This window comes from Macrotis lagotis, chromosome 5 (genome assembly GCF_037893015.1).
Source record: "Macrotis lagotis isolate mMagLag1 chromosome 5, bilby.v1.9.chrom.fasta, whole genome shotgun sequence".
NCBI classification, from domain to species: Eukaryota; Metazoa; Chordata; class Mammalia; order Peramelemorphia; family Peramelidae; genus Macrotis; species Macrotis lagotis.
The window spans coordinates 246,096,896-246,124,509 of record NC_133662.1 but is presented as its reverse complement, the minus strand read 5'-3'; the positions used below and the strand labels follow the sequence as shown (position 1 = coordinate 246,124,509).

General features: G+C 36.1%; 1 protein-coding gene and 1 long non-coding RNA gene across 21 annotated transcripts in view; one reads left to right on the top strand and one right to left on the bottom strand.

Moving 5' to 3' along the window:
• Window positions 1-27,614, top strand: part of NCOR1 (nuclear receptor corepressor 1) — a 225,359-nt gene that overhangs the window by 101,049 nt on the left and 96,696 nt on the right. For 15 of the 20 annotated variants that reach the window (XR_012468828.1, XM_074189259.1, XM_074189262.1 and 12 more), the window contains 8 exons: window positions 528-580; window positions 918-944; window positions 3,141-3,207; window positions 4,856-5,028; window positions 5,927-6,017; window positions 20,264-20,442; window positions 22,919-22,973; window positions 25,104-25,205. Coding sequence is in view for 19 of the 20 variants with exons in the window: in XM_074189259.1 (XP_074045360.1) it covers window positions 528-580; window positions 918-944; window positions 3,141-3,207; window positions 4,856-5,028; window positions 5,927-6,017; window positions 20,264-20,442; window positions 22,919-22,973; window positions 25,104-25,205 (747 nt within the window). In the remaining variant the exon portion in view is untranslated. The remainder of the gene's footprint in view (window positions 1-527; window positions 581-917; window positions 945-3,140; window positions 3,208-4,855; window positions 5,029-5,926; window positions 6,018-20,263; window positions 20,443-22,918; window positions 22,974-25,103; window positions 25,206-27,614) is intronic. The other 5 variants (XM_074189263.1, XM_074189271.1, XM_074189270.1 and 2 more) reach the window with 1 other exon arrangement.
• LOC141488864 (uncharacterized) lies at window positions 413-27,614 on the bottom strand. The gene is made up of 3 exons (XR_012468832.1): window positions 27,542-27,614; window positions 26,696-26,794; window positions 413-678 (listed from the first exon to the last, which is right to left on the bottom strand). It is a non-coding gene; the product is annotated as an uncharacterized LOC141488864 (long non-coding RNA).

Genomic DNA, 27,614 nt, shown 5'->3' with positions numbered 1-27,614 from the left:
ATGTGAAAACTCTTTCTACCAATGTAGTTTGTCGCCTTTCTGTAATTTATAGTCTTAGAATGTTTCCTATGGTATCAGAAAATTAAATGCTTTGGCCAGGGTCCACAGATAGAAGTGTCAGTGCTAGGAAATGAACCAACATCTTGCTTCTTTGTGTGAGTAACTCACAGAGTAACTCCCCTCTATCTTGGTTGGAAGGATAGAATAAGAGTGTTTCCAGTTAGATTATGGATTATTATATTATGAAGAGGAAAGAATTAGTGATGATACTAATGGCCTCTTGAAACTTTTCCTTGAAATTTAAAATACCCATAAGATGAACTCAATTTCTGAATTAAAAAAAAATTTTTTTCTCACTAAAAGGAAGAAAAATAAGACTATAAACATGACATTCTTGGGACATATGTGAATATAAGTTTCAAATTTCTAGTGAAAGTACGTTCTTAATTTCATGGACTATAGTTTATTCTGTGTTCCATGACATCAGGGCAATTGTTTGGTGATTTCTTTTCTTTTTCATTTTGCAGCCACTTTACAACCAGCCATCTGACACCAAGGTGTACCATGAAAACATCAAGACGTAAGTATTTCTTGATTGTGGAATCCCGTCATTTAGAGGCCACCCATAAACGCACGGCTCTCCTGTCAGTGAGGCTCTCCTCTGTTGGTCACTGCTTGCTGTAAGATAAGATCATAGAGGCCTTTGAGACTCGGGCCTTTGCTCTCATCTTGTGTTAGCTCCCTTTGATTTCTTGGGGGTTGGGCGAGCAGCTTTGAGTTCCCCAAGACCAAAAGTGACATAGATTGTGACATAACCTGGCTGGTTTTGTAATCGCTAGTAGAGAGTGGATACTGAACCTTGAAATGGCTTACCTTGAGGCTTGAATTTTTTGCCTCCTGTTTTGTCTTTTTTTCAGTGGAGCACCTGCAAGGCGCATGATGAAGTAAGATAATGAAGCTTTTTCATTTAAGACTAGTGATGACACCGTCCCCCACCAAGCCACATCTGCCATTGCAAAGTAGAAGCGCCACGGATCATTTTATCATTATTCACAATCCTATTCTAGGGAAATCCCTTCCATGCCTCTTGCCAGCTACGGTATTTGTAGACCCTTCTGCCATTTAACGTCCTGGCACCTCGTGCCTTGGAAGCGCGAGGAGACTGCTCGCTCCTACAAAGTCCTTATCCTTGCTCATTGTAGGATGAGGCCTGGATGGATACCAGTTTGGGGGCTCAGAGTTTAAGTGAAATGAAAACGACTTGCTTAAGATAATTGAAGTGAGGAGTAGATTGTTAGGAATCTTGCTTTTTTTTTCTTTTTTTTTTCTTTGTAATTTTAAAATACTTTCTAGTAAATTATTTGCTAGTGATTTAACCAGAAAGTGAGATGAGTTCCAATATAATGTTTTCATATGTGATATTGAATGTTTTGCTAACCATAATCAGAAGATATATTATTATGTACTAATATTGATGCCAATGGAATATTGCTGTTCTTTTTTTTTTTTTTCATTTCTTACTGAGAGTACAAGTGAAACAGAAAATCCTGTTACACCCATGAACCAGAGCTCATTTGAGTACTGGTGGCAAGTGATTTTGCAAAGAATGCATAAGAATGTGTATGAGTAACAGTTGATCTGAATTCTAGTCTGGCCTACAACTTGTTAGACTATAGAAAGATAATAAAATAAAAAGTACTTTATATATATGAAATATGAAGGGTAGCTAGATGGTACAGTGGTTAAGAACACTGAGCTTGGAATTAGGAAGACTCATCTGACATCAGATATTTTCTAGCTATGTGATCCTGTGCAAGTCTCTACCCTCTTTGCCTCAGTTTCCTTATCTGTAAAATGAGCTGGGCAAGGAAATGGCAAACTATTCTAGTATCTGTCTAGCAAGAAACTCCCAAATGAGGTTATGAAGAGTCTCTGACAGCTTAATCGATTGAACAACAACATAAACTTTTAATTTAAAACAAATCTAATCTGTGAAAAGTAATTTCAAACAAAATCTACATAATTTCTTTAGCCACCTCCTTTTAATGGCCTATCTTCCTCCTGTAAATATCCTGAGAGGTTGTTATTATCTTCTATTTCATTTGTATTCTCTGGTGCATTCAGTATTTGTCTGTTTGAGTTTTTTGATACATTTATGATAAATTTTATGGTATGTACTTCGTCAAATACCTTTTCAAATAGTATCTATCAATTGTGTTGGAGTTGCATTTATTTCTGATTTATCAAAAGACTTAAATTAGATGCAATCGATTGTATGTGAAATATTGACCTGCATATAGGAAAATGTGTTATTCATAAAATAATTGAACTTAGACATATTATAATATATATAATTATTGTTTTTTATGGCAGTTTACTTAGTTTATTTAGAAATGATAAAGTGTCTACTACAATGATTTTCTGTAGTTCTTGGCTACTTTTTCCTATAGTCCACTCTCAATTATTCTTGTTGTTGCATTGGAATAGTGACATGGTTAATCCAGAAGTCATCTGTTTTGCTTTGGAATATCTTTTTGCACAAATTATTCTGTGCTGCTTTTATTTGGGAAATCCACAAATCTTCAAAATAATGAAAACTTGCTTCTTCATATAGGTTTCCTGCTCAGTTCATTTCTTTCTTTCTGATTAGTTGCTGGAAATGAACTGTTATTTCTCAGACTATTACAAACAAGGTATAGTGTTTTCTTGTATAAAGGAAACAGTGTTATTCAGCTCAGCTTTTCCTGGGTGATTGGATCCAGAGGAGGTTGTTTTTTTCTTCGACCATCCTGCTTCTACAGTCTCCCGATTGGGGACAAAATAAAAGAGAGTAGGATAATGTCATGTTTAATTTGAAAGCTTGATTTTTTGGTGTTTCATTTGAGCAAGAATAATTGAGAATTGACTGTATTTCTATGAGATTGTTCAATCTCAAAGAGGAAACTTTTTAGGCTGTTATAATTTTTAAACTTAATAATTTTTCAGGCCAAAACAATTTTGAGATAATTTTATATGACAGTTATTCTCAAGTTATCTTGACTTGATTTCCTATGTCATTAAATTATTTGTTGAAGAAAGTAAATCAGTTATATTGACTTATATTATTTTCTCACTTTCATAAATGATATTTTCTCTTCTAGAAACCAGGTGATGAGGAAAAAACTCATCTTATTTTTTAAAAGAAGAAATCATGCAAGAAAGCAAAGGGTGAGGGCTTCTCCTTATTGACTTCATGTCTATGAGATTTGTACAAACTTTTTTGTTTGTTTGCTTAGGCAGACAGTATTCTCTGCACCATGGCCTGGAGGAACCACTGGGTGCAGAGTTGTGCTGATGAGGATGTTCACTTAGATGTAATAAAAACTAGCCTTGTGGGGGCATAGTTTACATATTTGTGTGTGTCATTCTTAGATTGGTGTGATATTTTATGTTCTTTTTACCCAACCAGAATAACATTGTTGGTAAGTGGTTTTAAAAATTTTATGAAAATTGCGTGGGGTGGGCTTCACTTTGTCTCCCTAACGTTTTTAAATTAATGTAATAATTTTGTTTAGATTTCCCTTTTACAAAGTATCTGTTCATGTGTTAGAAATATATTTCAGTTAGAAAGTGGCAGAAGCCTTAGTTTTATAACATGATTTTGCCTTAATTTAAAAGTCTAATTCTTCTTGAAAATGTTATAGTACATTTTAACTCTATTTTTCAGTTTATAGAATTTTCCCCAAGACATTTCTTAGGCAAATAATAATTTATCTATTTACACTTAAGATCTTATCAAAATAAAATATTAGACATTTTCCAAGTTTAAACCAAAATGAATTTGTAGCTTTATTTTTAAGATCCTGATTATTGTGTTTTCATTAAAATATTGACCAGACTTCAGTAAATTTCATTTGCAAATTTTCCTGTTCTATCTCAAGCCTTTTAGTTTAAAACAGAAATAATTTCAAAAATTTTATTCTATTACTGTTTAGATTCATTGTTAATCATAGAATAAAAATTAATTAAGAATGTTAATTGTGTAAAGAGCTTTCAAAGAGGAAAACAGAATCCGAATTCAATTTTAGCATAGCTCTCACTAATTGTTCACATCAAACAAGTCATTGAACAACTGCTGCCTTCATTGTCCTCCTGAGTAAAATGATCTTTAAGGTCACTTAAAATTTCATATTTTGGATTCTGCTTTTTCCTAGTTGTAATTTGCTCATGGTTTACCTGTCTTTGAAATTTGAGCATGAACTTTATGTTTTACCTTTGGAAAGCTTTTAAATCAGATTTCTTTTAAAGAATTATTTAATAATGAACACTTCTGATTTTTTTTATTACAGTGTTGTCAACTGAGTTTGAATTTAAAGTAGTCACCCTCTGTTATTAGCTATTGATATACATGCAGGCCAAGTTACAGAGAAGGAAATTTGGTATGGTCAACCAGCTCTTGCTAATGGTGGTGAGACTCTTGTGCTTTTAAAAGCTTCTTCCTGCTACTTGTCTGCTCTTAGGAATATTCTGCATTATCAACCAGTGCAATCCATAGTTTAGACAAGCTAAGTAAAATACACACACACACACACACACACACACGCACGCACGCACGCACGCACCCCCCCACATATACAGATCTACATACACACATGCACACACACACAAACACACAGGAATAACAATATTCTTTGACTGACTGTTTACCTAATTGAGTTGGGTAATGAAATCGCCCTTTACTATGTGTCTTCAGAACAAAGACATCATCACCACTGTGTGACCTACCTACCTGTTCAAATTCTTACATTAGGGTCATGTTATTCAAAGATTTTCAGTTGTATTTTGTCCTAATTAATTTGTTTTTCATATTTAATAGGAACAAAAAATCTGCCAGCGTTATGATCAGCTCATGGAGGCATGGGAGAAAAAAGTGGACAGAATAGAAAATAATCCCCGGAGGAAAGCAAAAGAGAGTAAAACCAGAGAATACTATGAAAAACAATTTCCAGAAATTCGAAAGCAAAGGGAACAACAAGAAAGATTTCAGAGGTAGTAATGAATGGTTTTATTTTTTTCAATAAAAAATTTAATTGTGTCAGCATACACTGTGATGAATTAACAAATTAATTACAGTTTTACTATATTCAGAATCAAATTATTGGCTGTCTTCCATTATTATTTTTGTAGATTTTTCTGTTTGACTTGGGTTAAGTCATAGTAGAAATGAATATTTGAAAATTGTTTGCTAGTTCTTAAACATGTAACCCTCTTTGAAAATGGCAGTGAATATGGATGAGAATTCTATGCAAAACATCTGAATTTTTTCCTGTTGTCACTCTTAACAATAGCTGAAAAAAAGGTTCATGGTAGTATTAATTGATCACAAGTGATCCAGTTTGACTTTATTTGCTTTTGTTAGGATAATCTCTGGTTCATTTTTTCTTTTGGAAAATAAAATGCAGTTACTTGATAGAGATTTTAATTGTTTTAATTGTTTCTTGCAAACTAGAAATACGAAAACCCTTTTCATCCCACTTTAGTTTCTATATAGAAGGGTTTAAAAAAAAAAACATTTGCCATATTTGTCAGCCTGTAATGCTACTCTTGGCTGAAAGGCAGACCAGAGGCTCCTGTCTGAAGTTTAGAAGGAATCAGCAGCTGTAAAAAAAAAAAAAAACCAACCAATTCTAAGAATACTTTTCCAGAAGGTTCTCCCATATGTGCACTTGTTGAGCATGTGGCCTTTAAATGTTTGGATCAGCTTTTAAATAGTTACTCATTTACATGGTGATAGCCTCATGTTACCTAGCCTGCTTATTCAGTCAAATTTTAAAGTTTTTCAGGTTATTTTAAAAAATTCCAAAAATTAATATAATCCATTTAATGGCTGTATACTTTAACATGTAAAGATCTTCTAATATGCTTGAACTTTTCTTCTTGTGTCTAGGGTTGGGCAGAGAGGAGCTGGTCTTTCTGCCACCATTGCTCGAAGTGAGCATGAGATTTCTGAAATCATTGATGGCCTCTCTGAGCAGGAGGTGAGCCTGATGATTTGTCTTTACCAGGATCTATTCTGAAGGTGTTATGGTGTCTCTTTCACTCTTAGCCCTTAGAGAGCTGGTAATCCTTTGTGGGTTTTGTGAATAATTGATTCTGTCTTCATACACTTCCTCACTGGGTAATCTTAGACTTTTTTTAAAACAGATTTAGGAACAGAGTTGTTTTTCACAAATCAAAAATAACTGTAATGAGGATAATCAGAAAGGACAGTTAATTTAAACCACCTCTTAAATGAACTTTATGGGATATTTTGTTGAATTTCTTCTGCTGCAATTCTGTTAAAACAAGCACTTTCTGATTTGTAGGTCTTGGGCTTGTAAGTGAAAAGAAAGTAAGAATAAAGAATGTGATATAATTTAATGTGACCTCTGTAGAGGAATTATTATGGTTCTTGTTGAATATTTTTGTGTCCTTTAACTCCCTTTTCTATTTTAATCCTTTCCTTCTGTTTTAACCTTGTTCGTTTCATTCTCCTTGATTCTAAGTCTTTAGTTTGACGTTTGTTTTTTGGGAGTGATTTGGGTGGTTGGATTTTTTTGATAATAAAGTGGTAAAAGAGAGTCAGTAAATGGTTACATATTGACTGGACAGAAGCATATTAAAAAACTCATGGGGTGGCTAGGTGGCACAACGGATAGAGCACCGGCCCTGGAGTACCTGAGTTCAAATCCAGCCTCAGACACTTCATAATGACCTAGCTATGTGACCTTGGGCAAGCCACTTAACCCCATTGCCTTGCAAAAACAAAAACAACCTAAAAAACCCTTAGCTTTCTTTTTTGAAGGAGTCATGGGAATCTGGCTTCTTCAGCTTGGGTAATTGACAAATAACTAGCCGCTGTTAACCTAATTTTCTTCTTCTACCAATGACAAGACCTTTGTATTGATCATCCCTTCCAGCCTAATCATAGAATCATAATTTAGAACTGGAATGAGCCTTTGAGCCTTGTCTTACCCAGACATGGACCTAGAGCAGGAAAGGGCTTTTGAAAAGTCTTTGTGGATGAGAAGCAGCAAAACTGAGTTTTTGTGCAGGTCCTTAATTCCAAATCTAGTGCTTTTCCCACTGCATGTCTACATTTGCGTTTTTCATTACAGATACTTGTTAGATACCTGGAAAAGAAATATAGCAATGTGATTATGTGAAATTAATCCATGTCCCTAAAGTGACAAAGTATTATTCATCTTTGGGCCATTCTGTGGCAATGGGAAGTTTTTAAAATGCAGAATCTCTGTTATCCTGTTGGAAATGCAGAATCCTGTTAGAACTTCATCTCTATTCGTATGTGAAATACTGTGTTTAAGTTTGTATTACAGATGAGCCTGATCAGTAATTCACACTAAACCTGAAAGTGATGAAGTCAGATTGTACCAGCTTTGTTTAGGAGGACCTGAGAAGTTATTGTGTAGCTTCCCAGTCCTTCCCTATTCATCCATCTGCTATTTCCAGCCGTGCTTACGGCAGTCATAAAAGTTACTGTGTAGGCATAGGGAGTATTCCTATGGAATTGATCTCTTGTTTGTAGAGCTAATTCACATGAGGTCTACCTATAGTTTTGATGTAGGTGGGGGAAAAAAATCACTCGGATTTTGAGTGAGAAGATGTGCTTTTGAATCCTGACTTCTGCTATATGATGGGTTTAATAACCATACTCTGTGCCTATCTTATAGTGTCATGGGCATCAAATGAAAAACTGTAAAGATGTCTAAGTATAAACTAAAGTAAATCAGCTCTTATTTTTATTTTACAAACTTCAAGTGATTTGAATCTATCCTTCCCCCTGACACTTGCCAGCTATGGATTCATGAGTCCAATCACTTAGATGTTCAAAAGCCACAGTTTACATTCTGCAGAAGGGCTACAATGCCTTCCCCACCCACTTCTAGGGTTTTTCACATTGGCAAATGTGAAAGAGCCTTTTGGGAGACATGACTGTTGTGTGTGTAATTTTTTTGTATCTTCTTACATTTGAGTTTGGAAGGACATAATTTAATAAAGAATTATTTAAGAGATGTTAAGTTTAGTTAGTCTAAAATGTAGTATTCTCAGATTTTCAGGTTATTTGACACCCCCCCCCCCCCCCCCCACCGTTAGAGTCCATCTTAGAAGACTTTTCTTTGTGTGATATTGGTGAAATCACTTAATCCTCTGTGGCCTTGATTTATTTTCAGAATGAAGGAATTGAACTAGATACTTGCTAAGGTTCTCTTCAGCTCCTCCATGCTGGAGATGAAGGGGGCAGTATCTTAGGGATTAAGTCTCATCTGGAAAAAGAATCTCCATCCTTTCCAGTGACTGGTCACCCAGATTTTTGCTTGGAGAAATTGAAGGGGAGGGGCACCTACTGAAAAGCAGCCTGGTTTCTATCAAGCTTTAGTTTCTTTTTTTAGAATTGTAGCTCCCACTCATGACTTGCAGTTCTGCCAAAGCTAGTTTAGTCATTCTTCCACTCAGCAAACCTTCAAATACTTATACAACTATCATACACTCACCCATCCTTTCCTTTAGGACTAAATGTCCTTACTTCTTTCAATCTGAGAGCCTTCACCATACCAGTTTTGCTTCCTTTGAATGCTGTCTCTTATTGGTGTCTTAACTTAGATGTGCTATTTAGAACTGGACGCTATTTCAAGTGTGGCCAAGATTGATCCCTTGTTAGCATGACGTGTTATTGTGGAGCTTTTCTTAATGTGATTTTCAATCACATTTGTTTTCTTTTTTTGGCTTTTACAACTTTCTATTGACACATTTGGAAAATCTTTAAGTAAATTCCTCAGATAATTTTTAGATGAACCCTGTCTGTACTTGCTCAATGCTTCCTAATGTGTTGGCCTGATGAATATCTTTCTGAACTTTGTTATACAGGATGATGGAATTTCTGTATCACTGGCACATTTAACAAGTACACTCCCATACCATCAACTATCATTGATTAAATGTTTACACTAGAGGAATGGGCCTAACAGAGATCCCTGGGACCTCCCAAGGAAAATTCCATTTCAGTCATGTTGGGCCATTAAGTGAATTCCAAACAAATCTAATTGTACTATTGATTTTTTTGTTTTTTGTTTGTTTTTGCAAGCAATGGGGTTATGTGACTTGCCCAAGGCCACACAGCTAAGTAATTATTAAGTGTCTGAGGTCAGATTTGAACTCAGGTCCTCCTGACTCCAAAGCCGGTACTCTATCCACTGCACCACCTAGCCATCTCAGATATATAATTTTTAAGGAGAGGAGTTATGCTATTGAGCTCCTCAAAAACTGCAGCTAATGTTCATATAATACCTATATGGCAGTTTTTAAAAAGTTTTTTAAAGTTTTTAAAAAGTAAATGTAGTATGCATTTAGTTTCCAAAGTTTTTCTCTGTTTAGGGATGGCATTTCACATTGTCCTTGATCATTGAAATACTGACAGGATTTGTGTTCATCATAGCTGATCATCTCAAATTGTTGTTAATATATACAATATTCTCTTGGTTCTGCCTCCTTCGCTTAGTATCAGTTCATATAGTTCTGTACATGCTTCTCTAAAGTCCAACCATTCATGCTTTCTTAAAGAACAATAGTATCCATAGTATTCATTATACCATAATTTATTCAACCATTCCCCAATTGATGAGCATGTCTTCATTTTCCCATTCTGTACCACAAAAAAAGCTGCTATAAATATTTTTGAACATGTGAGGCTTTTGCCATATTTTTTTTATGATATCTTTTGTATATAGGCCTATTATTGGGATTTCTGGATCAAAGGGTATGACCAGTTTTATTGCTCTTTGGGCATAGTTCCAGATTGCTGCTCTCCAGAATAACTGGATCAGGTCACAACTCCAACAGTGCATTAATGCCCCAATTTTCCCACATTCTCTCCAGCATTAATCATTTTCCATTTTTTGTCATCTTTGTCAGTCTGATAGGTGTGTTAGGTGGTTCCTCATTTTAATTTTAATTTGCATTAATGTGCAAGTCAGTAATGATTTGGAGTATTTTTTCAAATGACTATAGCTTTAATTTCTTCATCTGAAAACTATCTGCTTATGACCTTTGACCATTTTTCAGTTGGGGAATGATTTGTAATGTTATAAATTTGATTCAGTTCTCTATATATTTTAGAAATGAGTTCTTTATCAGAAATGCTAGTTGTGAAAATTATTTCCCAGTTTTCTGCTTTCTGCTTTCTTTCTAATCTTCACTGCATTAGTTTTATGAGTGCAAAACCTTTTTAATTTAATATAGTCAAAATCATCCAGTTTGCAATTTATAATGTTCTCCTTTCTGTAGATTCTATAGGTTTTTTTTAGGATTTTGCAAGGCAAATGGGGTTAAGTGGCTTGCCCAAGGCCACACAGCTAGGTAATTATTAAGTGTCCAAGGCTGGATTTAAAAATGTAAACTTCCTGGTACTGATTAAGTAAAGAAATGGATCATTGGATTAGAGAAGGTACAAAAGAAATATTAGTAAATGACTGTAGTAATCTACTGTTTGACAAACCCAAAGACTCAATACTTGACAAAAACTTCAAAAGCTTTTAGGAAAACTGAAAAACATTATGGCAAAACCTAGGCATAGTACCACATCTCACATGTTATAATAAAATAAGGTCACAATGGGTACCAGAATGAGATATAGAGGGAAATATAGAGATACCCTATTATGGGGCCAGCTACCCAACCTCATTCACCCCTCAGGCCCCCCCCCCCCCCCAAAATAATAAAATGTCCTTCAGTCTGTGTTCCAACACCACTAACTTTGTCTCAGGTGCATCACATTCTTTAAGATAAGTCCATCACAAAAGCTACTTCCATATTTTCTCACTGTTGCCATTGCTGATCACAACTCCCTCCATTTGTACTTCCCCACTACCATACACTATATTTTCTCTCTCCTTTCACTCTCTCCTTTCACTCTGTCCCTCCTCTTTTTTTAAATTTAAATTTATTTTTATTAAAGATGTTATTTGAGTTTTACATTTTTCCCCCAATCTTGCTTCCCTCCCCCCTCCCCCCACGGAAAGCACTCTGTCAGTCTTTGCTTTGTTTCCATGTTGTACCTTGTTCCAAATTGGGTGTGATGAGAGAGAAATCATATCCTTAAAGAGAAGAGAAGTCTAAGAGGTAACAAGATCAGATAATAAGCTATCTGTTTTTTTTCTAAATTAAAGGGAATAGTCCTTGCACTTTGTTCAAACTCGTTTGCAGACAGCCCAAAATTGTTCCAGATTGTTGCACTGATGGGATGAGCAAGTCCTTCAAGGTTGAACATCACTCCCATGTTGCTGTCAGGGTGTACAGTGTTTTTCTGGTTCTGCTCATCTCACTCAGCATCAGTTCATGCAAATCCCTTCAGGTTTCCCTGAAATCCCATCCCTCCTGGTTTCTATATAGAACAATAGTGTTCCATGACATACATAAACCACAGTTTGCTAAGCCATTCCCCAATTGAAGGACATTTACTGGATTTCCAATTCTTTGCCACCACAAACAGGGCTGCTATAAATACTTTTGTACAAGTAATGTTTTTACCCTTTTTCCTCATCTCTTCAGGGTATAGACCCAGTAGTGGTATTGCTGGTATGCACATTTTTGTTGCCCTTTGGGCATAGTTCCAAATAGCTCTCCAGAAGTGTTGGATGAGTTCACAGCTCCACCAACAGTGTAATAGTGTCCCAGATTTCCCACAATCCTTCCAACAATGATCATTATCCTTTCTGGTCATATTGGCCAATCTGAGAGGTGTGAGGTGGTACCTCAGAGAAGCTTTAATTTGCATTTCTCTAATTAATGATTTAGAGCATTTTTTCATATGGCTTTGGATTGCTTTGATCTCCTCATCTGTAAATTGCCTTTGCATATCCTTTGACCATTTGTCAATTGGGGAATGGCTTTTTGTTTTAAAAATCTGACTCAGTTCTCTGTATATTCTATAAAATATGACTTAGTTCTCTGTATATTTTAGAAATGAGTCCTTTGTCAGAATCATTAGTTGTAAGGATTGTTTCCCAATTTACTACATTTCTTTTGATCTTTTGATGGTTACATTGGTTTTATCTATGCAAAAGCTTTTTAATTTAATGTAATCGAGAAGCTTTTTAATTTAATGTAATTGAAATCATCTAATTGGTTTTTGGTGATGTTCTCCAACTCTTCTTTAGTCATAAACTGTTACCCTTTCCATAGATCTGACAGGTAGACTAGTCCTTGATCTTCTAATTTGCTTATAGTATTGTCCTTGATCTTCTAATTTGCTTATAGTATTGTTTTTTATGTTGTTTTATGTTATCTTGGTAAAGGGTGTGAGGTGTTGGTCTAATCTAAGTTTCTTCCATACTAACTTCCAATTTTCCCAGCAATTTTTATCAAAGAAGGAGTTTTTATCCCAATGGCCAGACTCTTTGGGTTTATCAAACAGCAGCTTACTATAGTCATCTCCTGCGTTTACACCTAGTCTATTCCACTGGTCCACCACTCTATTTCTTAGCCAATACCAAACAGTTTTGATGACTGATGCTTTATAATATAATTTTAAATCGGGTAGGGCTAAGCCACCTTCTTTTGCACTTTTTTTCATTAAGCTCCTGGCAATTCTTGACTTTTTATTTCTCCATATGAATTTACTTACAATTTTTTCTAACTCATTAAAGTAATTTTTTGGAATTTTGATTGGTAGGGCACTAAACAGATAGTTTAGTTTTGGTAGAATTGTCATTTTTATTATATTAGCTCTACCTATCCATGAGCAGTTGATATTTGCCCAGTTATTTAAATCTAATTTAATTTGTGTGAGAAGTGTTTTATAATTGTTTTCAAAAAGATTCTCAGTCTGTTTTGGCCAGCAACTTTGCTAAAATTGCTAATTGTTTCCAGTAGTTTTTTAGATGATTTCTTGGGATTCTCTATGTAGACCATCATGTCATCTGCGAAGAGTGAGAGTTTTGTCTCTTCCTTCCCAATCCTAATTCCTTTAATTTCTTTTTCTTCTCTAATTGCTGATGCTAACATTTCTAATACAATATTGAATAGTAGTGGTGATAATGGGCACCCTTGTTTCACCCCTGATCTTCCTGGGAATGCCTCTAGCTTCTCCCCATTGAATATAATGCTTGTTGATGTTTTCAGATAGATACTGCTAATTATTTTAAGGAACAGTCCATTTATTCCTACACGCTCTAGTGTTTTTAATAGGAATAGATGCTGTATTTTGTCAAAAGCTTTTTCAGCATTCATTGATATGATCATGATTTCTGATAGGTTTGTTGTTGATATAATTGAGTATACTAACAGTTTTCCTAATATTGAACCAACCCTGCATTCCTGGAATAAATCCTACTTGATAATAATGTGTTATCCTATTGATGACTTGTTGTAATCGTTTTGCTAAGATTTTATTTAGGATTTTTGCATCTATATTCATCAGGGAGATAGGTCTATAATTTTCTTTCTCTGTTTTAACTCTTCCTGGTTTAGGTAACAGTACCATATTGGTTTCATAGAAAGAGTTAGGCAGACTTCCATCTTTCCCTACTTTTGCAAAGAGTTTATATAGAATTGGAACCAATTGTTCCTTAAATGTTTAGGCCTTGGAGATTTTTTTTTTTAGGGAGTTCAATAATGGCTTGTTGAATTTCTTTTTCTGAGATAGGGTTGTTTAGGTATTTAATCTCTTCTTCATTTGACCTGGGCAACTTATATTTTTGTAAATATTCATCCATTTCACTTAAATTATCAAATTTATTGGCATAGAGTTGGGCAGAATAATTTCGATTATTACTTTAATTTCCTCCTCATTGGTGGTGAGTTCACCTTTTCCATTTATGATACTAGCAATTTAGTTTTCTTCTTTTTTTTATTCAAATTGATCAGAGTTTTATCAATTTTATTGCTTTTTTCATAATGCCAACTTTTGGTTTTATTTATTAATTCAATAGTTTTTTTGCTTTCAATTTTATTAATTTCTCCTTTAATTTTTAGAATTTCTAATTTTTTTAGTTGCATGTTTAGTTCATTGATTTCCTCTTTCTCCAATTTATTCATATAAGCATTTAGAGCTATAATATATCCCCTGAGAGTTGCTTTGAATGAATCCCATAGGTTTTGGTATGTTGTTTTATTATTATCATTATCTAGGATAAAATGGTTAATTCTTTCTATAATTTGTTTTTTGGTCCACTCATTTTTTAAAATGAGGCTATTCAGTTTCCAATTTGTTCTGGGTCTGGATCTCCTTGGCCCAGTATTGCATATGACTTTTATTGCATTGTGATCTGAGAAAGATGTATTCACTGTTTCTGCCTTTCTGCAGTTGATCATTAGGTTTTTATGTCCTAGTTCATGGTAAATTTTTGCATAAGTTCCATGTACTGTAAAGAAAAAGGTATATTCCTTTTTATCCCCATTCAGTTTCCTCCATTACCTCCCTAATTTCTTTCTTGTTTGTTTTATGATTCGATTTAATCTAGATCTGATAGCGGGAGGTTGAGGTCTCCCACTAGTAGCGTTTTGCTGTCTATGTCTTCCTGTAATTCTTTCAGCTTCTCCTCTAAGAATTTGGGTGCTGTCCCACTGGGTGCATATATACTCAGTATTGAAATGACTTTATTGTCTATGGTACTGTTTAGGAGTATATAGTTTCCTTCCTTATCTCTTTTAACACTATTTTTGCTGCTGCTTTGTCTGAGATAAGGATTTTTTTTACTTCAGCTGAAGCATAATAAATTTTGCTCCAGCCTTTTACCTTTACTCTATATGTATCTCTCTGCTTCAAATGAGTTTCTTGTAAGCAGCATATTGTAGGATTCTGGTTTTTAATCCACTCTGCTCTTTGCTTATGTTTTAAGGGAGAGTTCATCCCATTCACATTCAAGGTTATGATTACTAACTCTTTATTGCCCTCAGTCCTATCTTTCCTTTGTTTGTATTTTTCCCCCTTCTCCCCTTTTATACATATTCCCCAGTCTTTTGTTTCTGAAAACCACCCCCTTCAGTGTGTTTGCCCTCCTATATCACACCCTCCCCTTCCTTTTCTCCATCCCCCCTCCCCTTTTTTGCTTTTAATACTTGAAAGGTTAGATGTTTTATTTGTTAACTGAGATGTTTTATTTGTTAACTTAGTATGCGTAGGTTGACTTTAAGCCAAGTCTGATGAGAAGAAGATTCAGGTGTTTCTCCTCTGCTCCCTTCTTCCCCATTATTACCATAGGTTTTTTGTACCTCTTAGTGTAATGAGATTTACCCCATTCAATCCCCTCCCTCCTCCTGTCTCTTTCCTGTTCCCCTTTTTAGGGTGGTAGTGTTTTGTTTTTTTTTAGATCATTCTATCTAAGTCATAGAAAATTCTGAGTGTGTGTCCCTTTTAGTTCTGTATTTTCTATTGAATAGAGTCAAAATTCCTGAGAGTTATTAGAGTCTTTCTCCCAAGTGGGCTTAAAGCCAGTTACATCCCATTAGATAGTAGTCTCATGGATAGGTCATGAATGTTCATCATTTTTTCACTAGGTATATTCTCTCTGTTTGAGTTATATTTCTCAAGATTTATGAGAATCTTTTTTTTTTTTACTCCCATGCTGGGATATAGCCAGTTTCAACTAACTTGCTGGATTGCGTTTTTTTTCTTTTACCCCCCCTTTTTTTTTTTTACCTTTTAATGTGTCTCTTGAACCTCCTGTTTGATGTCCAGATTTTCTGTTTAGCTCTGGTCTTTTCATCAGAAATTTTTGGAATTCTTCCATTTCGTTAAATGGCTCAGCTTTGAAAGAAAGTAGATTCTTGGCTGCATTCCAAGCTCCCGTGCTCTTTGAAATATCTTGTTCCAGGCCCTTCGATCCCTTAAAGTTGATGAAACCAGCTCCTTCGTGATCCTTACTGTGGCTCCTTGATATTTAAATTGTTTCTTTCTGGCTGCTTGCATGATTTTCTCTTTTATCTGATAGTTCTGCAGTTTGGCCACAACATTCCTTGGTGTTTTCATTTTAGGATCTTTTTCTGGTGGGGATCTATGTACTCTTTCAATAACTACTTTGCCCTCCGATTCCATGATATCAGGGCAGTTTTCCATCACTAGATCCTGTAATATTAAGTTCGGGCTTTTTTCAGGAAGTCCTATAATTTTCAGGTTGCCCCTCCTCGATCTATTCTCAAGGTCAGTGGTTTTGTTGATGAGGTATTTTACATTTGCTTCTATTTTTTTCTATTTTTTGATTTTGTTTAAACTGACTCTTGCTGTCTCGTTGAGTCATTAGTTTCTGTAGACTCCATTATTTTTTGCGGGATGGAGTTTTCTTCATTAACCTTTTGCAACTCCTTTTCCTATTGGTCAATTCTACTTTTGAAAGAGCTTTCCTTTTGACCAATTGAGGTTTTGAGAGAATTATTCTCATTTTGTAATTGTCCAATTGATGATCTGAGAGATTTATTCTCCTCTTGTGTTTGTGCAATTGTACTTTCTAAGGTTTTGTTTTCTTGTTGCAAGGTATTAATTGTCTCTACCACATTTTTAAGCTCCTTCCTTATTTCTTCAAGGAAGTCTTTCTGTGCTGTAGACCAAATTATATTCTCCTCAGAGGTTCCAGGTCTCTCTGAGTTGGGGGTCTTTCCCTTCCAGGAATTTTTCTATGGATCCGCCTTTCTGCTGACCCTTCTTCATTATGCTAAGGCCTTGAGTTGGTGGTGGGGGGGCCTGGTTCACCTGGGCTTGGGATCCCTGAAGGCTTTACTGAGTGCAGTTTCTCTGGCTGGCCAGTAGGAGGTGCTGGTTGCCCTCTCTGGAGTGTCTGTGACCTTGGTTGGGAGGCCTTCTCCCTTTGCCCGAAGGCAAGAGGTGGAGCTATTGAATTCTTTTGCCTTCAATCAGTGGTGGGCTTTACCCTGGCCTGAGGTCATTCCTCAGCTGGGCTGGTTCTTTGGCTCACACACCTGGGCCTGAGGCAGAAGTAGTTTGCATTTGTTGTGCAAGAGGTCTCTGTGCAATGGAGGTGTGGACTCAGTTTCTCAGACTGGAGAAGCCTAGGGATGGTGTCTGCAGCTCTCCTGCACCAGGACTCTTCCCTGCGCTCCAGGGGCACAGCACCAACACCAGTGCCTCTGGTTCTCTGCAGACCCAAGCCCCCTTTGTCCAGCCCCAGCGCTGATCCCGCAGGTCGGGCTCTCTGGCCCTCCGACTCCTGGTTCAGATTCAGCTGTTAATCTGGCTGATCCGGAGCTGATCCTCCCTCAGAGCCCAGACTCACCCACCCGAATTCCTCCAGGGCTGCTGTGGCAGACAAATCCTGAGGTAGATGTTCTTTCTTCTGGCTTTTCTTTCTGGGTTTTGTGGGTCGGATTTCTTTTAAGAGGTTTGTTTCATGTGATAGATGGGGAAGAGATTAGGAGACTTTAGAACTGTGCCTGTCTTCTCTCCGCCATCTTGGCCATGGCCAGAAGTCTCTGTCCCTCCTCTTAAATGTTCTGTAGGCTAGCTGAGTGGCACAGCAGACTCATCACTGACCCTGGGGCCAAAAGCCCCCGAGCCCACATACCACCCAGCCCAGTCTCAGACAGGCCATCCAATCCTAGCCCCTTGCAAGAAGTAAAAAAGAAAATGTGTTATATCTGACGACTCTCCCCCATGGTCCATCTTCTCCATTACTCAACCCCCTCTTCCCTGTCCCCTTTCTCTCCTTACTCTAGATGTCTATACCCTATTGATATATGCTGTTTCCTCTCCGAACCACCTCTGATGAGAGAAGGTTCCCTCATTCCCCCTCACCTTTCCCCTTCTATTGTAATAAAAAAATCTTATATGAAATATCTTAGCCTATTCCACCTCCCCTTTCTCTTACTCCCATTACATTTCCCTTTTAGCCATTGACTCCATTTTTAACAATATATTAATTATGTCTTCAGATTCAGCTCTCTCCTGTGCTTTATCTATAAAAGATCCTTCTACCTCTATTAAAGAAGTTTCATTTTTCTATGCAGGAATACATATAGTTCATCATCATTAAGTCCCTCATATTTTCCCCTTCTCCAATCTCTGTGCTTCACCTGAGTCCTATATTTGAAGATCAAACCTTCTGTTCAGCTCTGGCCATTTTAACAGGAACATTTGAAATTCCCCTGGTTCATTGAAAGTCCATCTTTTTCCCTGGAAGGGGACATTCAGTTTTGCTGGGTAGCATTCTGAGCTCTTTTGTCTTCTGAAATACTATATTCCAAGCCCTACAAACCTTTTAATGTAGTTGCTACTAGATCTTGTGTGATCCTGATGGCAGCTCCACGATATTTGAATTGTATCCTTCTGGCTGCTAGTAATATTTTCTCTTTGACTTGGGAGTTCTGAAAATTGGCTATAATATTCCTAGGGGTTGGTTTTTTTTTTTATCTTTTTCCCGGGGGGGAGATCGGTGGATTCTCTCAATTTCTATTTTGCCCTCTGCTTCTAGGATATCAGGGCAATTTTCCTGTAGGAATTCTTTGAAAATGATGTTGAGGCTCTTTTCCTGATCATGACTTTCAGATATCCCAATAATTTTTAAATTATCTTTCCTGAATCTGTTTCCCAGTTTAGTTGTTTTTTTTTCAATGAAATGTTTCACATTTTCTTCTAATTTTTCATTCTTTTGGTTTTGAAGTATTGTGCCTTGACTTTTTGTAAAGAGTGCAGCTTCCTTCAGCTCCATTCTAGATCTGAAGGATTTGTTTTCCTCAGAGAACTTTCTTATCTGTTTTTCCATCTGGTCAGTTCTGCTTTTTAAAGCATTCTTCTCCTCAGTAACTTTTTGAACTGTTTTATCCCTTTGATCTATGCTGGTTTTTAACATGCTATTTTCTTCATCATTTTTTTATATCTCCTCGACTAAGCTGCTGACTTCTTTTTTATGTTTTTCCTGCATCTCTCTCATTTCTTTTTCCAATTTTTCTTCTATCCCCCTCACTTGATTTTCAAAATCTTTTTTGAGCTCTGTCATAGCCTGAACCCAATTTCTGTTTTTCTTGGAGTCTTTAGATGCAAGAGCTTTGACTTCCTCATCTTCAGATTGAATATTTTGATCCTCCTTGGGATCATAGACAATGTGTTCAATGGTGTTCCTCTTTTTTGTCTATTTACTCATTTCCCCAGCCTGTGCCTGGTCTTGGGGTGCTTCCTGAGCTTTTTAGTATTATTGGGACCCCCCTCCCCAAAAAGAAAAGATCTCAGTGTGTGAAGCTTTGTCTTCCCTCCTGGTCTGTGAATGTCCACAAGTGCACCCCTCTGTCACGGGGCTGAGGTGGAGGGGGGTCCTTCTGTTCTGTGGGGGGCCTTGAACTGTTATCAGGATCTGAATGTGGTCAGAGCCCCAGAGTCCTGTTCTAGGTACAGAAGCCAGACCTCGGAAGTTTCTCTACTCCTATACCCTTGGTTTGCTGAATACTCAAGGCTCAGTTGCCTGGAGGCGCCTGCTTCCGTTTCCTGGATCTGGGCTGCTGCAGCCAAACTGCTTGCTGAGTTCCCTGAGGACTGGGCTTCAAGCCCTTGCTCTGGCAGAGGTGCCCCCCCCCCCCCCCCCCATCTTCCAAGTTGTGCCTGGTGTTCCCTGGAGTGCAGGTCAGGAACCTGCCCCCTCTGCACTGAGTGGCTAACAGATACCCAGGGGGTGCTTCCAGGAGGCTGAAATTCCTTTGCTGTGGTGGGCCGCCCCTCTAACCTGATGGAGCGGAGCTCTTCCACTGTTTTCCAGGTTACCTTGTGCTGGAGAATTGCCTCACTGGATCCCTCATTCAGTTAGCGTTCTTATTTTATAAGTTTTGAGAGAGAGCACCTAAGAAATGGTCCTCTCCTGTCGCCATCTTGGCGCTGACTCACGTATCATTTTTAAAACGTTATCTGTATATTTATGCTATACTCTTTGATCACCTATTGGCATGGGCAAATTTTAAATAGCACTTTTAAATTATAAAGTACTTTAAAATTATAAAGTACTTTATGTGCATCTCTTTCTTGAGTCCTTCCAATAAAAGATGAATTATATGTACATTATTTTCATTTTGCAGAGAAAAAAGTTGAGGCTCCAAGAGGCTAAGTGGCTTTTTCAAGTTTTTTTGAATCTGTGAAATGCCAGATGTCTCCTACTCTCATTCTGCCCCAACATATTGCTTCCCCATAGCGCTCCCTAGCTGTTCTACTTCTGCCATTAAACTGTGTCTTTTCTTTAGGACAATTTAAATTGCTGCTTTAAATATTTTCCTAAATAAACTACTTTTCTTTTTGTAGAACAATGAAAAGCAAATGCGTCAGCTTTCTGTCATTCCACCCATGATGTTTGATGCTGAACAAAGAAGGGTAAAGTTTATCAACATGAATGGTCTCATGGAGGATCCCATGAAAGTCTATAAAGAGAGACAGTTCATGAATGTTTGGACTGACCATGAAAAGGAGATATTTAAGGAAAAGTAAGTAGACTTTTAATAATTCTTTACAGTGGACTAATTGTAACTTGCCTGAAACTGTGCTAATGTCCCTTTATTAAATTACTAAGAAATTGCTTATTACGTGCCTACTGGAGATAAAAACATAAGATACTTTCTGCCCCTAAGAAACTTACATTCATTCTATTGGGGGAATTATATGTAGTCATATCAGCAACCACAAAATATCTACAAACTAAACAAAAGAGCATTTGGTAGTGGCTGGAGAAAGGCCACCAGATGGAGAGGATCACATGAGTTGGTCCTGGAAGGGAGTGTGTAGTAGAGTCACTGAGCACACACTGGTCAAAAGATCTGGAGATGGGAAATGGAATTTGGTGTACTAGGAAGAGCAGTGAGTTAGTTTGGTTAGAATTTGGATTATATAAAGGAGAATCATTGTAATCTAGTAAGATAGGTTAGTGCAAGGCTGTTGAAGAGTTTTTTGAAGTGTCAAATAGAGAAATTTAGATTTTTATCCTTGATGATTATGAGGCAAGAACTTCTTAAGCAGCAGAATGAGATGACCTGGGTATTATTCTGATACCTCTGTGGAGGATGAATAGGTAGGGCAGAGTTTGGAGGCAGATTGTCCTGCTTCCAAATTCAAGTATTATTTTATTAGTATGCCAGATTCTGAGTAAAATGAGAAATGTTATGAAAGCATTACTTATTAACACATGGGGCTTGGGATGAAGACAGTGAAGATGTTCCAAGATTTCAGATTTGGGTCCTTTGAAGAATGGTGTTATCCTTCACAGTGCAGTGAAGCTAGTGAGTCTGGACAGTGGGGAAAGTGTTTGGGACTAACAGTTTGTTTCATAGATTCTAAAAGAGAAGTTCTAGACAGTCTCCTCGGTGTGTCCTAGGTATAGCCTTTGTTGCATAGATGGTGATCCAGTAAGGGCATCTAGGGCATCCATTCATGTAGGACAATGAGAAAGGAAAAAATAGTTAAAACCATGAATAAGAAAATATACATGAGTGAAGTATTGGGCACAGATGTCCTATGCTGCAGAAGGATAAAGAAGGATGACCAAGAATAGACCACTGTTTTTGACTACAGATCCTTGATTAACTTGGGAAAAGGCAGTTTCAGGTCTGCTTTGATTAGAAGTGAGATTTCAAATTATTGAGGAATGTAAGACATTAATAAGTGTAGACAGCTTTTCCTAAGAATTTGGCAGTGAAAAGAAAGAGAGGTTAAGAATAGCTCCAAGGTTAAGTTCAGAGGTTTCCAAACTATCTGTTCTCTTTGTTTGCAATAATTTTTTCATGTCATCTTTAGGCCAACATAAAACCTGGAAGTTCTGTTTATTAAGTAAATAGTTAACTTAATAAGTATTTCTGTCCTAACAACTTTGCAACTTTTTGAAAAAATAGTTCAATATAAAAAAATATTTTACTGTGTCTGTACAATCTTCACCTGATTGTTTGCTGCTGAAGGGTAGAACAAAATTATATAACTTTAAAATATTCATATGCATGTGGATGAATGTTGAAAATATCAATTAAAAAATTTTACTTTTAAACAACCACTGCCTTTTGACCACTGCACAACTTTTCAAAACTTGAAATCACATTGGATGCCATTTAGCTCATTTCCTGTTGTATTGATTTTTTTTTTTTTTTTTTTTTGCCTTTTGTACTTTTCATCCTTTAACCACCAAAACCTCAGGTTTACAAAGTTATTATGACATTACAGAGGAGAAAGTTCAGGAAATTACTAATGTGGCCAAAAGCACAAATAAACAAAAAATGTTTCTCAAACATTTGAGAACATCTTTGAAAGGAAGTAGCCTGATGCTGAAACCAGGAACTTGACCTAGTTGTTTGGGTGGTCTTTAAGAAGTTTTTCCCTCAATTTGAATTTGCCCTTGTACCCATTTTGAAATCCCAGCAAGCACCAAGGTGTGCTGTTTTGGGAATTTCAGAGACGCTATAAGAAAATGAACGTTGGACTAAAGCAAATTCTGTTACCTAGTCTCAAGAAACTAGTTTTATTTTTATGGAGAGCTGGCACTTGTCACTAATTACCTCTGTTTATACTAAATGTGGTGTAGCTCGTGCCTTCTTACAGGTTATAATCAATGGATGTTGGGTGAATAGGTCTTAGGAGAGAATTGGACTAGCTGCTCTTTAAGGTAATTTCGTTTTTCACTTCCTACACATTGCTATATAAAGTTTCAGAGCTGTTGATTTAGCTACTTAGTTTTCTTTCATTGTCAGTTTGTGGACTCATGTTTTGTTTCAGGCCTTGTCATAGTTTACTCAATTAATTGGATAATTTGCATTGACATAATAGCAATATCAGAGAATATCAGGAAATATTACTCTACTCCTTCACTCCCTTATACCCTTAAATAATTCCAAATGATTTTGGTAGAATGTGTGAATGTCTTATATTTCTTTAAATTCTTATTCAAGAAGACTGTGGATAACACATCTACTTCAATTACAGGTTTGTCCAGCATCCAAAAAACTTTGGCCTTATCGCTTCCTACTTGGAAAGAAAGGTAATAAAATTTTTCTCATTGAGATTTTTTTATGAAGAACTGGTAACAAAATTTTAACTGTTCCACATAAGAATCATCATTAGGAATGGTTTAAACAGAAATGCTTATGACCAGTTTCTTTTACAAACTTCAAAATCCTATAGAAATGCCATTTTATTATTGTTGTTATTTCTAGTCTGCTGATAATTTCATTCACTAAGCCTTCTTCCATGCTTCTGTTGAACTCAAGCAATGTTCATAAGTAGAAGAGTGTGCTGATCAGTTTTTAACAACCAGGTTCTCAGCTCTCAAAATTTGTATGCAAACATATTTAAGATTAATATGCATTATTTACACTTTAAATCCAGGCAGTCAACAGAAGAGATCAAGCCTGATTTTTATTGATTGGTAATTTTTGTGGTGTCAATTCACTGAAAATTAACACTAGAAATGCCTCCAATAGGAATTTGCTGACTGATTTTGATAGAGGAATCTTCATTTCTATGCTACTTTTATATATATATATATACATATATATATATATATGTATATATATATATATATAAAGCAGAATAATCAAATGCGTTTTCTCAGCCATTAATATTTGATTGAAAGATTTTTAATATCAGTGACCTAATAATTCACATAGTTGGTGTGTGTGTGTGTGTGTGTGTGTGTGTGTGTGTGTGTGTGTGTTTTAAATTGAAAGTAAGGCCTTTCAAGCCCTGAAGCAGACTTTCACATACTTTTTCCATAACACCGGAATTCTCTTCAGATGAAAACAGATTTGATGAAATGTTATGCATACCAGTGCTTGTAACTTGAAGGTAGCAAAGTGAATTCTGACAATGTTCACTGATTTCAAAATAGAAAATGCTAGCCAAATTTTTACATTTAATATGTATAATTATTTTAAAAAATTGAACTTTGTTTTTCCTATTTTACATTTAGTTCAGTGCTGACCTTTTTATTATTTTTCTATTGGAACTTCCTTATTCTCTTCAGTATGATTTCTCACTCTGAAAAAATGGTAATTTAATTGCAAGCTGTTTTAGTCTTTGGCAACAAATAATACAATGAAGTGTGCTGAGTCTTGTGGTTAGAGCTTTGTTCTTCTGGGCCAATAGGAACTAACTCACTTGCAGGTCATTTGCCATCTAATTTCATGATACTTTCTTTTCAGCTTTCAGGACGCAATGAGGAGGAGGGAGACTCTTCCTTCACCTTGTACAACATGACCCTGAGAGACCTCTTAATTTCTTTGATTTGAATTACAAAATTTAATTATATAGCAATCTTTAGAAAAGACCATATTAATTTTTGTGTAACAACAATAGCAACAACAAACCTCCAAATTCTAAAACTTAATGTAAATCAGGAATGAATTAATTACATGAATAGCTTGAGCTGACCTTATTTTGACTTCACGCCCCCTTTATGTTAGTTTATAGAAAATATACTATGTGTTCTCCACTATGAAGGGATTACTAGTATATGATACACGTGGTAGTGTCTTTAGTCCTCTACCAAAGCAATTGCTAGTATAGGAAAAAAACATGGCACTGTGTCAATATTCATTCTTTCTCATAATTATAAAATAATCAGAAACATTCCCACTGGATGCAGAAGGGGTTTTTTTTTTGGACTGAACATTTCTGTTTCAAATAAAACATATGCAGACATAACATCTAGACTGAAATAGCCTTGTATTTCTTTAGAAGAATTAAAAACTAAACACATTAAGAATTTTCAGTTGAAGTATCACAGTACTGTGATGTGATGTCAGCTGTGATCACAGTTACCAAACCTGGCTTAGAATGGCATTACTAACAGTTCTTAAATGAAGGGGGTTGTAAGTATAAATAAAATAGAATGTCAGTATGTAGGGGATGTTAAGTGTGGGCTTCCTAATTGTTCTTATTTTGGGCATTTTTTATGTGATTTGGATTTTTAGCACCCTAAACACAGATTTATTTTTAGGCATGGGGGAAAGTTCATAGAATATTTTGTGATAGTTATCTTGTATATATGTTCTATGATATACTTGTAAATGGAATCATTTGAAAAATTCTTTTGAAAGCATAATCAATTGTGTTTACTATAGTCTTTTATCTTTTTTGAATTCTGAAAAACTGATTTATTTTGTTTTAGAGTGTGCCAGACTGTGTTTTATATTATTATTTGACTAAGAAAAATGAGAATTATAAAGCCCTAGTAAGAAGGAATTACGGGAAACGCAGAGGAAGAAATCAGGTATGTGTCATCACTGTCCTCAAGAAGGTTTATGTGAAAACTGAATGCTAGAGGAATCCACATCAAATCTTAAGTTTATACACTTAATGCGGGGCCTATTTTTATTAAATTAGGATAATAGTTTTATGCATCTGAAAGATAGCACCTCCACTCTTTTCCTTTAAAAGTACTTTTTTGATTAGTAAATTTATGGTGAAAATCTGTGGATTTGCTTATATTTTTTTTCATATATGTTAGTAATTGCATATGTGATTTGTCTATCTGGAAATTATTCCTAGTACTCCTTCTTGGTACCCTGAGGGGAGTGGGTTTGAATTAGGGAGATGAGAAAGAAAATGTTTCCCCTCTGGTCTTAGCCAATGAAAAGACCCATTCAGTTCTATTCTTGTGCCTGTTTTTTATTTGATTTGCTTTAGACTCTTCCTTCCATTCACCTTTAAGGTTATGGACATTTTTCCTCTGTTGATATTTGACTGTTAGTTACTTGGTTCAAGATCAAGTTCAAATTTTTTGCAGTATTGCTTTATAAATCAGGTACAACCTTTTCACATGTGTCTCTGATCTTTGATCCCCTCTATAGCTTCCTCAGGGTAATAATAAATTCTTAAGGAAATTTTGAATTTAGTTTGTCCTCACTTAAAGATGTTTAATGATGTTTAAGTGGAAATGGAAAAATTAAGGTGGAAGTGACACTTGGAAAGCTGGTCTTATTGACATTGTAAATGGCTTATCCTAGTGTCTGAATAATTTGATAGTTGTTTATCTCTGTTTTTGAAATTGAAGGACAATAAGACAACTTTCATCCACCTTATCCTAATAGGGGAGACATAGTATGCACACAATTATCATGGCAGGGTATATATGGGAGTGGCATCAAGGACTCTGAGAGCTCTAAGAAGAAGGAAATTTATTCCAATTGGTGAGGAGAGAAGAGAAATCAGGACAGATTTCAGAGAAGCAGCAGTTCCTTTTGAAGAAGGGGGTTCCAGTGCATGATTATTGCATTGTATGAGGTGTAACAATTAAGGATCTAAGGATCTTCTCCAAATGAAAGACAAGATTCCATGGTTAGTATCCCTGTTTATTAAATACACAAATCAGTTTTCCATTGGAGTAGCAGGTCAGCTAAGTATATAACAAAACACAGGAGTGATGGATTTTTTGAGTAGTGAATGTAACTCACCATATTATTCAATGTATTATGGTTAATAAGATCATTGTTGTTTTAGGGATCTTAAAATTAACTTTTATTTTGAAATATGTGGCTTCTCGTGATGCGTTTTGTCTGAGTATATAGTGATTTATGGCAAGGTACATTAGAAAGCCATGTGATAATGCCAGTAGATATTGGGATAAATATGTTCTTTGGAAAATCCATATTTTCTTCATAATTAGGTATTTTTGAGAGCAGAAAGTAATAGTTATTTGCTGGTTAATATCTCTGTCAATCTGAAATTTACTAGGGAGGAAAAATTGTTTCTTGGACTCACCAAATATCTATGAAAGAGAAAAAGCTTGCACTGTGAGACCTCCTGAAGATCACTCCTTGGTAGCACAGGAATCAGTTAGAACTTGAAGGAGATGGCAAACTCCAAGGGAAAGAAAAGTTTGAGGATATTAGGAGAAGTTTTGTTCCCCCAAACAGCAAATGATGACCTGGTTGACTGCTTTCGGTGGTCATGTGTTTTAAGAATCTACTAGGAAGCCACTTTCTTTAACCCCAGGAGCCAAGGCAGATGTGGGCAGTAATTCTTCAAGATTAGGGAGAAAGGGAACCATCCAATTTAAGATCTTTAAACTTTGGAAAAATTGAATTATTGAACTGCTGTGTGGAATGGTGTTTTTTTTTTTTTGCAAGGCAGTGGGGGGGTATTTAAGTGACTTGCCCAAGGTCACACAGCTAGGTAATAAGTGTCTGAGGATGGATTTGAACTGAGGTCTTCCTGACTCCAGGACAGGTGCGCTATCTATTGCATCACCCTAGCTGCCCCCAGGAATGTTATTTTTTAGTAGAAAACATACATCAAAAAGTAAAAATACCTACAAATGCCCTTTGGTGTCAACCTGCAAAATTAGACTATTGAACCAAATGATCTTTCAACTCTAATAACTTTTTATAAGCTTAGGAAAGGGCTGCTAACACTGTTATGCTATTCAGTGAGGCAAATATTGTAAGATTTTCTTCCACTGGCAATAAATTACTTTGAATTTTCTGTGGTCTCTTAGTCCCCTTTCTTTGTGGCCCATGGGAAGTATATTTGTGGTGACTGGCCAGTGCTAAGGAGTTAATGAAATGATTGTAGAGTATAATTTTTATCTGATCTTAATTGTCCTACCTGCCCTGTTGAGGCAGTGGGTAAGTAAACACCTCAAACACAAAGCATCTCCAACCAGTTGTTCAGCATTCAC